Source organism: Anabrus simplex, chromosome 3 (assembly GCF_040414725.1).
Source record: "Anabrus simplex isolate iqAnaSimp1 chromosome 3, ASM4041472v1, whole genome shotgun sequence".
NCBI classification, from domain to species: domain Eukaryota; kingdom Metazoa; phylum Arthropoda; class Insecta; order Orthoptera; family Tettigoniidae; genus Anabrus; species Anabrus simplex.
The window spans coordinates 218,446,151-218,458,780 of NC_090267.1; the positions used below are offsets into that span (position 1 = coordinate 218,446,151).

A 12,630-nucleotide genomic window follows, 5' to 3' on the forward strand; every position below is an offset into this window, starting at 1 on the left:
CAGGCACACCCCCAATGGAGGTGAGCCGCATGTACCATTTCATTTCAACCACACACCAGCCCTCCTGCCATTCTTAAATTTCTGGCAGTACCGGGAATCTAATCCAGGCCCCCGAGGACGGCAGCTAATAACACTAACCGTTACGCTACAGAGGCAGACACTCATTTCATTAAACCTAAGTAACTGTTTACTTCATTTCTATAGAACATTTCAAATTCTGCCCATGTTAGTAGAGACTCATCACTAGCAGAAACCTCAGTTCTCGAGATTTCACATGTCTACGGCAGTAAATATCTCAATTTTGCAGGTCAATAAAGCACATCTCCGTATCTTGTCTTAAAGTACGGTATTAGCTAAAAGAATAAAATTTATAGACAAGTTTACAGCCTACAATTTTGAAGCTTACCTGTTGACCACATCTTGAACTGCTGCTTCCATTGCTCCACTGACACACCAGAATTGCACAGGACTAATGCTCTCTTACGGACTGTACAGCAAGCAGTTACTCCCACCAAACTTTTCCCAGCTCCTATGAACGGGAAGAGAGTCAAATCATGAGATAAGCTTACGTCACTGGTATTATAATCATGGGACCTCCAGTTTTACATGGAATCCAAATCACACGGATGTGATTTTTCATTTCAAAACTCCCACTTGCATTGGCCAAAATTCGAACTGCAGCCGCCTTGGGACAAGCCACTTGCCTATCACATACCCCTAATCATGAGACAATTATCGTCACTACAACTATGGAAGTACAGCAAATATAATACTTAATTATTGTTTTCCTAAGGGGGAGGCACACTTTTATAGGATGGCTGCCCAGTTATACTTCCTCTTAAAACAATTACCACTACAAGGTACACATTTATGGATTAAAAAAAAAAAAAACGGATTTTTCAATTCACTTTTTTTCTTTATAGAATATACAGTAAAACCTGCCTTCAACGGACCCTTGAATAAACGGAAACTCGACTTAAACGAAATATTTGATGGTCACAACCTCTAACCGCACACCTATCTTTAAGAGAAGAATGTGAGAGTCCTGTTCAATTCCGTTGAAGACAAGTTTTACTGTACTATTCTCTTTAATAAAAATTTAAAATGCCAATGATACTAAAGCCCTCATGGGCCTTAGAATATCCAGCAACTGCAGCTGAGCCCGAAGTCCTGCAGATTACATGGTGACATGTAGTCGATGGGATGAATCCTCTCAGCTATGATTCTTGGCTCTTTATACCAGGGCCACTATCTCACCATCAGATAACTCCTCAAATTATTCTAATTCCAATGTAAATGGTCTCTTATTGGACAGTATAAATTTTCCAGCTAACTCATTCTTGGTTGTCAGCATTTCGCCCCAGTGAGGGAGATGTTCAATAAATTTCCAATGTCATTGAAATCATTTAAGAAAAGGATAGGAAAACAACAGATAGGGAATATGCCACCTGGGCGACTGCTCTAAATGCAGATCAGTATTAACTGATTTGATTTGATTGATTCTTCTAGGCAATGTATATAAAGAGGAAATCTTGGGAGTTGAGTTGAGTTGTTTTAGTGAAAGTTATGAGTACAAGTCATTAATCGAGTATGTGAAATTGTTGCACTGGTAGTTGGCAAGTATTGCAGTATTCTTATTCTTCTTCGTAGCAGTCAAGTGTTCAAAATGGTGGTTTACTGATGTGTGTGTAATGTGTATATAATGTGTAAATAAAACTGTATACCACTGACAGCATTTTGTGAGTGTGTCTTTGTAGTAACAACAATGTACTGGTCAGATTTCATCAACCTGTTGACTGGTAGGAAGGGTCCAGGTCCTTCATACATGGAACACCTCAAAACATATTCTTCACAGAGTGTTTTACAGTCTGTTACAAATGTGCTGAAGTTGTTGGCTCGTACTTTGTTCAGCGCACATATTGAATCCTCTGCCCCTGCACTACACAGTGACCCATCAGGGAAAAAACTTCCTACCAGTGCTCCATTGTCCGATTTTGATGACCATATGCCCAGAAAAGACATTTTCTGTACATTTATCCTGTTAAAAAGGTATTTCTTTACAGGTTTGCAGGCTTTCCTCCAGCTACCAAAAGTCTATGACTAACATTAAAAACATGCAGATTTCACCTTTCTCCCAATCTAGGAGCCAAGACCACAGCAGTGAGCCTGGGTTTTGATTCGCTTCTTCTGATGAGAAAACATTCATCGGTTGGCACAGTTTTATTTTTCCTGCCACAGTTCCCCATTTACTTCGGTGAAATTGAGCCAGTCTGTTTGTGTCGTCTGATAATTCAACTTATTGTACCTACACAGACAGCAAATATAGTAGCTAACTCGCTTTGTGTCATGGAAGTATTTGAATAATGCTACAATCGCACTACGCTACCTGAGAATCGTATCCATTTAATCAATCAATCAATCAATACTGATCTGCATTTAGGGCAGTCGCCCAGGTTGTAGATTACCTATCTGTTGTTTTCCTAGCCTTTTCTTAAATGATTTCAAAGAAATTGGAAATTTATTGAACATCTCCCTTGGTAAGTTATTCCAATCCCTAACTCCTCTTCTTATAAACGAATATTTGCCCAAATTTGTCCTCTTGAATTCCAACTTTATCTTCATATTATGATCTTTCCTACTTTTAAAGTCACCCCGCAAACTTACTCGCCTACTGATGTTATTCCATGCCATCTCTCCACTGACAGCTCGGAACATACCACTTACATGTTACAAATCTTTGACTTGACATACCACTTAGTCGAGCAGCTCTTCTCCTTTCTCCCAAGTCTTCCTAGCCCAAACTTTGCAACATTTTTGTAACGCTACTCTTTTGTCAGAAATCACCCAGAACAAATCAAGCTGATTTTCTTTGGATTTTTTCCAGTTCTTGAATCAAGTAATCCCGGTGAGGGTCTCATACGCTGGAACCATACTCCAGTAGGGTCTTACCAGAGACTTTATATGCCCTCTCCTTTATATCCTTACTCTTCTTCTTCCATTCCCTTTTCCAGATTCTCTCTGGGTATGGTAGTGTACCAAAGCCCTCCACCTTACTCGATCTTTCCACCATTCCTCTTCTAGTACTTCACTGCTATCAACTCCTCTATTTGCAACACAATCCACAACAGAGCTCCTCCATCTCATTCTAGGACCTCCCCTAGGCCTATTTCTAGTCTCTGTACCCATAAAAGTTCTCTTTGGTATCCTTACTACAACACCTACATGCCCTCATAACGATGTGCAGAGGTCTGTACCCTTTATTAACAATCATATTTATGTGATTACCCCAATGAGGATCTTTCCTTATATTAACACCTAGGTACTTACAATGATCCCCATAAGGAACTTTCACCCCATCAACGCAGTAATTAAAACTGAGAGGACTTTTCCTATTTTTGAAACTCACAAACTGACTTTTAACCCCATACCATTGCCTACAGTCCATATCACAACATTATCGACGTCATTTTGTAGTTGCTCACTATCTTGTAACTTATTTATTACTCTGTACAGAATAACATCATCTGCAAAATGCCTCATCTCTGATTCCACTTCTTTACACATATCTAGAGGCATGATTTTTTTGCATTAATTTTTTTAACGATTTTGCGAGAAGGACACTACTTACATAAATAGATATTGCCGTATCGCTTTAATTTCGCTTTAATGAAATTCCAAAATTAATCATTAAAGGTTTCATTACTATGACTGATCGTTGATTGTGGAGGTTTAATTGATAGACTGGACATACCTGGTACATACATTTGAAGCCATTTCCGGACTGCATGGTCGTCTACCTTCTCCAGCCGGATGTTGGTTTTGAGTAGCATCGCTGTTATTCGTGAATAAATTCTATTTTTTCACTCTAGCTTTCCTCTGCATATCTAATGAGAGTTCTATTGTGGCCTGCTGTTTCACTGTTGACGTGCTAAATTTACGTTCTGAATGTTCCTTATTTTTTTTAAATGTTTTAAGAGTGTCTTTTTCCTCCCACTCGATACGAACATTACAAAATTTACACATTAAAATATTGCTTTCCGAAACGTATAAACCTTCACTCGCAAACTGTTTAGCTCTGCTGTGCACCGCAAAGGCTAGTACATACCAAGCGACAAAGTTGCGGAACATGTCTATCGCGACCACCGCGACTGCCTGCTCTGTGCCGCGAGAACTGCGTTTACAGCGACATTCCAGATGGCAGCACTTACCGCACGCAGGGCACATGTTGTTTAAATGAGAGTTGGTCTGTAACACCAATATAAAATGAAAAATAATCCTTAACATGTTACTAATTGAGAAGAAAATGCACATACAAAATCTAACATTTCACATTTGAGCTTGGCTTAAGTTATAGAAACGTAAAATCTTATCAGTTACATTAGATACACAAGGCTCATCCCATGCTGCATGGTACATACAAATTTCAGAATTTTCTCGATACGAGTAACGGAGCACCTTTTCAGTCCCTTTCTCACTGTTATTTACCAGCAGTGGCGGCAAAAAGAATTCTATCACAATTTTGCTGACTCCTTGTTCATGATCAGTTTTCGGGATTCGTTTTATATCACATAATGTAGTGCATGCTTTTGTCATGTGATTAAATCCACCACCCAGTCTCACTAAACTAAATAGAGCATCTATTGCGTCTCCAGAAAATCATCTAGTGAGATCATAAAATAACCGATTTTGTAACAGATAAGACACACACTCCACTATAGATTTCACATTTAGCGAGACAGCATCTGCCGTCTCATTAGTCAGACACTTCAGTTTTTCACGTTTTGATTCCAACCGAATTATTAACGTACTCGATGAAATCATCATTCAACCATTGTAAGTATTTTATCTGCTGGTGAATAGAAATGCACACAATCTGGATTGTTTTGCCGAAATGCATTACAGTAATAATTTCTGAACTAAAAGGGATAGATCGGAGACTTGTAACCCTTTAACGAGGAAGTAGGCAGCAGGACTAGCGAACTTTTTTGAAAGTCGGATTACAAGAAAACACAACAGTTGATTTGCGAGAGCAGGAGATTTTACAATATCTGTGACGCATACACCTTCAACATTGTCCACGCGAAGGAACTTGTCACTGGTTCGGTTGTAGAGGATCCTTTCCTAATTAGCCATTCAATCGGCGATCTCTGTTGATCTGAGAGTTTTACATTCAACTCTAAGTCTTTCCTTCACTTATTGAGAAATCCCGACAAACACTATCAATATTTTCTATTTAGGCTACCTGTCCAAAGTACGTTGTGACGGACCTAACACTAGACCAGGAGTCCTGCTATGAACGTAACCGTTTGGGATACTATTCCCCACGCCACATAGTACCGCGTGATTTGTTCTGACTGCCCATATTTTGTCTTGCGAAAACTATGAATTTGATTTTAAAAAACGGTTGTTTTTCCTTTATATCTGGTGCTTCCTTTACTTTAGTCAGACGAAAAATTTCTCGGCCATCTTCGAATTGTTTCTGTAGTCTTTTAACTTCATTATGGTAAGTCATCAGCTGTTATCGCAGTCTCATAATTATTGATCGGAGCCTCTAATATCTGATTTTCTGATCACTGCTGTCATTCTTACTCGGAATATTGACTTGGATGGATACATCGTTGTTAAAATGAATTTCGTACTCTTCATCTATCATTTCCTGCGTTTGAAGAGCTTTCATCACAGATTTCTTCCGAAGAAATATCTTCTCGCTGTCTGGTCTTTCATGGAGCTATTTTTCTAGTTTGAAGGTAATGGGGATAATTAGAAGACCGAATAGGCACGCTCTCTGGCTTTAATATATTTTTCTTTTAGTTTTATCTTTTATCTCCATCTCTAAAATTCAGGCTACAAACGCGAGAATATTCAGATGGAATCCATTGATTACCCTTGGTTGATCCTTGCCTTGATATAGCGTTAAGCCAATTTTTCCAAATTTCTTTACTTGGGGGGATAACAGGAATCCTCACACCTGAAGAATTTGGATTTCCTGCTTTGATATACAGAGAGGAATACAACAGAATCATTTTACACCCAGAGACATACACATAAATGCTCAATATAAACGCACTGGAACACAATAGCATGAGTACAGAGATAAGTTGAGTGCGTTAGCTGGCGCCCCTAGCGGTGGTTCGTGACACTAAGAACTCATGCTGAGAAGCATGTTAACCGCATAGCATAGAGCAGGCAGTATATAGGATTGAGACGGCGGTGATCGCGACAAATTCCAGGGATGTCCTGCAACATTTTTTCCGTGCTTGGAACTGTCGCGATACAAAAGTTGCATCTCGCAGGTCTCCCATTCGAAATGGGATACATGATACAAATGTTGCGCAACATGATGTAGTCTGGACGTGTCGCGAGACAAAGTCCCGGGACACGCCGATGCCAGTGTGCAGATAGCCGCCACGTGTTGGTGTTGTGTTTCGTGTTCTGTTGTTTTGCGATGGAAACTACTCTAAAAATCATTGAGGATTTACACACCGTCCCTTGTCTTTGGTATGTTATGTCTACCGAGTATAAAAACAGAGACAAAAGGAGGGAAGCAATGGAGTCTCTGGCTAAAAAGTTCACTATGTCCATTAACGAGATGAAGAAAAAGATTCACAACATTAAAAGCACATAAAGCAATTTCTTGCGCTATTTCGCGCCGATTCCTGTGGTGCAACTACCTGTATCGATGTGGACGCGGGACAATGTATTGCAACAGTCTAGTGACAGTGTCTCGCAACTGTCCCCATACAATGTCCCGCGACTTTGTCGCTATGTGTGTACTAGCCTTAACACTTGTCGAGCGACCCATCTTCGCTACTGTCTGTGATCACTGGGATCCGTCACTTTCTTAATTTTACCTGACCACGAAGCCGGAATACACCAGTCAATTGTGCTGCTTGTAGACGTCATTAGGTATTCCAGGATTGCACAATGCCATGAGGAGACAGGCTGGGGAGGGATTACCAGCCACCAAAAGAACAACATTCCAAACATTTTGTTTGGCAAGAAGCCTGGAGCCAACCCATTTTCTTTGATGCCATGTCTTACAGAGACTTTCCAGAACATTAATGATAACATATTTCTTTCCTATTGATTAATCTTTGTTTGTTCTTCCTTTTCTTTTCATACATAATCTTGGAACAAAATGTCAAGTTCGTTATTCACTACAGATTTCGCTGTAATATCGGGATATAAATGAATTTCGCTTTAAAATGGCCTTATCGCTTTAATTCGCGAACATAATATGCATATTTCCTTAACCAGGAACATATGATTCGTAAAGATATCGCATAATCGCTTCAAATTATTTTTTGTCGCGTTTATCGTTAATGCGAAAAAATCATGCCTCTACACATATCATTGATATACATAAGAAAACATAAAAGTCCAATAATACTGCCTTTAGGAATTTCCCTCTTATTTATTACAGGGACAGATAAAGCTTCACCTACTCTAATTCTATGAGTTCTATTTTCTAGAAATATAGCCACCCATTCAGTCACACTTTTGTCTAGTCCAATTGCACACATTTTTGCCAGTAGTCTCCCATGATCTACCCTATCAAATGCCTTAGATAGGTCAATCGCAATCCAGTCCATTTGACCTCCTGAATCCAGGATATCTGCTATATCTTGCTGGAATCCTACAAATTGAGCTTCAGTGAAATAACCTTTCCTAAACCCAAACTGCCTTCCATCAAACCACTTAAGACATAGCTGTTACTAATCACACAAGGAATCCTCAAAATTCCTCAACGTGACACAAATTGGAATAAATACACTTTTAACATAAAACAATAGTCACACAGATTAATTAACAAAGAATAACAGTCCAAAGAATGCATAGAGTGTACCTGATCAAAGAATAAGCAATGTTTAGCACACCATTACCAACCATTAAGAAAAAAACATGTGTTCCAATTCATTTGCATGGTAGTTGCTAAGATACAAAAATTTGAATTCTAATCAATTTAAGCTAATGAAAGGTGTACTTCCTCCCTTTACTCAATATTTAACCAAATACAGCATAGTAATGTCCAAGTTAACTTATTCAGTAAAATGAATTGGATATGGAAATATTCAAATAGCCCAGTTACTAATATTGAAATGCTCTAATCGTTCTGCTCATTTATGCATTACTTGTAATACTAAATGAAGCAAGCTTACCACAAGGTAGGACAATGACGCCAGAACGTGCTCGACCATTGCCGAACATTTTACGTAAACTCTTCTCCTGGTAAGGGCGTAATACTGCAGATGGTTTCAAATCAATACTGGAAAACAAATTATAAGGTAAATAGGGAGTAATATTAGACATATTGACATATATTAGGCATACAAGATCATTGAAGATATGTGGAATAGGAGTAAGTATACAAAATATCCTCTTATGCTCTATCTCGTATGAAAGCTCTCTCTGTATATCAGTGGTAGCGTATAATCCTCCACATCCCAAGATTGTAGGTTCAAACCTGGCAGAGGTAGTCTGATTTTTGAAGGTGGAAAAAAGGAAAAATTCCATTCAACGCACAATATCATATGTCAGCATGTAACAGATAGCAGGCGACACATTTAATTATTATACAACAAAACACCCTAAACTGAGTTCTGGTTTCTCTGCCATCTAGTAGTGAAAAATGGAACATCAAAATTGACATGCAGGCAGCCTAAATAGCATCATAAAAAATACTTGTAGCACACACATATTCCTTGAAAGGAAACATTTGAGGGTCAACCTTACTCAATACATTTCAAAGCCTTAAACCTTTAAATCTTTAAAAAAAATTGGTACATTTTGGCCATAATTTTTGGCCTTCTTTTGCAGTGAAAATTGTTATATATATATATAATTAATGAAAAAAAATAGGAAAGAGAAGAACTAGTTGACTTCATGAAAGAAAAAGATACAGCCATACTTGGACTGTGTGAGACCAAGAAGAGGGGTACGGAAGAGATTCCTCTGAAAGAAGGATACAGGCTGTATTAAAGTGGAGAACATGAAGCAAAAAATGGAGTGGTCGTCATACTTAGAAAAGAAATCCAAGAATATGTGGAGTGTCCAAAATGCATCAGCGATACGATAATGGTGATGAGACTCCAGTTTGAAAATGGCATGAAAGATATATTCCAGTTGTATGCCCCACAAACGGGTTGCATAGATGAACATCTAGAGGACTTTTTAGAGGAAGTGGAGAGACAGACAGAAGATCAGGAAGTGCTACTGATGGGAGATCTAAATGCACAAGTTGGAATGGAAAGACAAGGAAAGGAAGGTGTTGTAGGGCGCTTTGGATACGGAAATGTAAATCCAGAAGCCGAGTTGTTGGTGGATTTTTGCATGAGGAACCAAATGATTGTTGGAAACACCTGGTTTAGGAAGAAGAACAGTCAGAAGATTAAAAGGTATGGTTGGGGAGACAGACAAACACAGACCATGATTGATTATATAATCAAGAAAGAACACCTGAAGAACCTTTCAGATGTTACAGCCATGCCTGAAGAAGCCTTTGGTGGAGATCAGAGAGTTGTGATAGGAAAACAAAGTGGTAAAGATTGAGAAAAAAAAAAAAAAAAACATTAAGAAGATTGAAAAGAATTAGGAATAAGGAAGTTGAAGGAGAAAAACATACAAGCAGAATTTCAAAGGGAAATAATACCCTTGGTACCCAGGACGGAGATGGGGAATGTTGAAGATAAATGGAAAAGATTTAAGGAAGCACTGATTGAGTGTGTAGAAAAGGTATGTGGTAGAACATCAGGAAATGCGAAAGACAGAGAGACACATGGGTGAAATGATAGAGTAAAAGTGAAGGAAAAGAAAATGGCATGGAAAGCATGGAAAACATCTAAGACTGAAGAAAGTAGAAGAAAATATGTGGAGGCAAAGAATTTGGCCAAGAAAGTAGTAGAGGAAGAAAAGAGGAAAAGCTGGGCCTTATTCACACAGAGATTGAGAGATAATATGCAGGACAGCAAGAAATTATTGTAATGTATCTTAAGAAACAAAAAGAGAGATCAAGTAAACACCAGATTTGTGAAGGATGAAGATGGCATAATATTAACAAAGCCAGAAGAAATAAGAAATAGATGGAGAGAGTATTTTCAGAAGTTGCTGAATATGAGAACTAATGACAGTCATTCAATGGACCACCAGGAAAGTTGATGAAGAAATGGATAAAGAAATTACAATGTATGAAATTGAAATGGCAGTAAGAAAGATGAATGGAAAAACTGCTGGAATAGATTAAATTTCAGTGGAGATGATAAAGTCAGCTGGAGCTGTAGGCTTGCAGTGGACATATCAAGTTCTCAGAATTGTCTGAGAGATGAAAGAGGTCCCTGAGGATTGACAAAAAGGAGTAATTATCACAATTTTCAAGAAAGGTGATATAGTACTGAAGAACTGCAGGGGAATTACTCTGATATCCCATGTTGCTAAGATAATGGAGAGAATACTTGAAAAGTAGGATAAGGTTGAGGGTTAAAAATCAGATACAGGAAAATCAGTTTGGTTTCAGAAGTGGAAGGGCAACAATAGAGCCCATTTTCATTATGAGACAACTAATGGAATGATATGGTGATGACATTCATTGACATTGAAAAGTCATATGACATTGTCCCCAGGACTAAAGTTTGGGACAGTCTGGTGCAAAAAGGAATTGGACAGGGTTAATAAAAATTATCACGGCCATGTACAAGGAAAGTTGTTAGTTGTGCGCAAACACAAGATAGTTCAAAATCACTAGTGGGCCGAGACAGGGAAGTGTCTATCACCAATCCTGTTTACAATAGTAATGGATGACATCATGAAAACAGCAAAAGCAGCATACAGAGGAAGAGAAATGAACATGTTATTTGCAGATGATATTGTGATTTAGGGAGAAGACGACATGAAGGTTCAAGAACAGTTAGATGTGGTGAATGGGAAGATCGAAGAATGTGGATTGAAAATAAGTGCAGAAAAGAGTAAAACTCTTGTTATGACTAGAGGGGAGAAATAAGGGAAAGGTCAGATTAGACTTGCAGACAAGCCCCTGGAAGTAGTGCAAACGTTCAAATACCTGGGGAGTGAATTAATGGAGATGCTTGACTGGATGCTGAAATTAGTAAGAGGCCAAGCTAGAAGCTGTTTCTATCACAGTGTACGAAACATGTTATGGGACAAAGATGAGTCAAATACAGGCAGCCGAAATGAAATTCTTGAGGAGTATTATACAGAAGAGTAGAAGAGACAAAATAAGGAATGAGAAAATCCGGAAAGAAATTGGAGTGGAAAAAAATGAATGATAAAATAGAGAAGGGCCGATTAAGATGGTTTGGGCACAAAGCGAATGAGTGATGAAAGAATGCCAGAAGGTGATGGAAATGCAAAGGAGAGGCCAGGGACGACCACGATTGAGATGGAAGGACACAATCCAACTCAGTGTTAGAGAAAGAAACCTGGACTGGGACACAGTGTTGAAGGAGGAGTGGTGGGAAGACCGAAGAAAGTGGAGAGGAACCATTTTTGCCCCTGCCCAGCTACAGCTGGATAATGGGAAATGATAATGATGACAAATGAAAAACATAGTTGAAGTGATAAATATGTTAAAAAAACAGACATGCATTGAAAAATCTCTACAATTATTTTTACATAATACACACATACATACATTACATCATTACAGACAGTTATGCCCTTCAGCATTCTCAGCAGTCTGCAAGCCTCTGTGAATTTAAAAATGCCTCCACAATTCTCTACTTGTAACTAGCTGCAGACCTAATTTAGTTCCATACCTCTTATATTTAAATCATTAGAAAATGAGTCTTACCACCGTCATCTTAGTCTCCCTTTGCTTTCCTTACCCTCCATGACCTAGTCCATTATTCTCCATTCATCCTGCATGACACCACTCCCAAAGCCGGCTTATGCGTACCGCTTCATCCATCAAGTTCATCCCTAACTTAGCCTTTATATCCTTATTTAGAGTACCCTCCTGCCATTGTTCTCAAGTGTGTGCACCAACGATCATTCTTGCTATGTTCATGTCTGTTACTTCTAGCTTATGAATAAGATATCCTGAGTCCACCCAGCTTTCACTCCCATACAATAAAGTTGGTCTGAAAACAAACTCTTGTAGAGATAGCTTATTCCAGAAGCCGACTTCTTTCTTACAGAATACTGATGAACACAACTGCGTGCTCACTGCATTAGCTTTACTGAACCTTGATTCAATCTCGCTTACTATACTACCATCCTGGGAAAAAACTCATCCTAAATACTTGAAATGATCTGACTGTTCCAGTTTTGTATTTCCTGGCTGACCTTCATTTCCGTAAGGTTTCTTCCCTACTGACACCAGATGGTAGCCTCTGTGGCTCAGGCGGCAGCGTGTCGGCCTCTAATCACTGGGTTCCGTGGTTCAAATCCTGGTCACTCCATGGGAGATTTGTGCTGGACAAAGCGGAGGCAGGACAGGTTTTTCTCTGGGTAATCCAGTGTTCCCTATCATATTTCATTCCCCTGTGGGTGGGGGCGGTAGAATAACACCCACAGTAACCCCTGCCTGTCGTAAGAGGCGACTAAAAGGGGCCCCAAGGGCTCTGAACTTTGGAGCGTGGGTTAGCGACCACGGGGCCCTCAGCTGAGTCCTGGCGT

General features: G+C 39.1%; 1 protein-coding gene across 1 annotated transcript in view; it reads right to left on the reverse strand.

Annotated features, from left to right (window-relative positions):
• The window catches only part of hay (ATP-dependent DNA helicase hay), a 186,450-nt gene that overhangs the window by 87,650 nt on the left and 86,170 nt on the right, over positions 1 to 12,630 (reverse strand). The window contains exons 9-10 of the mRNA XM_067142877.2: positions 8,160 to 8,266; positions 407 to 529 (exon numbers count right to left, since the gene is read on the reverse strand). Coding sequence (XP_066998978.2) covers positions 407 to 529; positions 8,160 to 8,266 — 230 coding nt within the window. The remainder of the gene's footprint in view (positions 1 to 406; positions 530 to 8,159; positions 8,267 to 12,630) is intronic.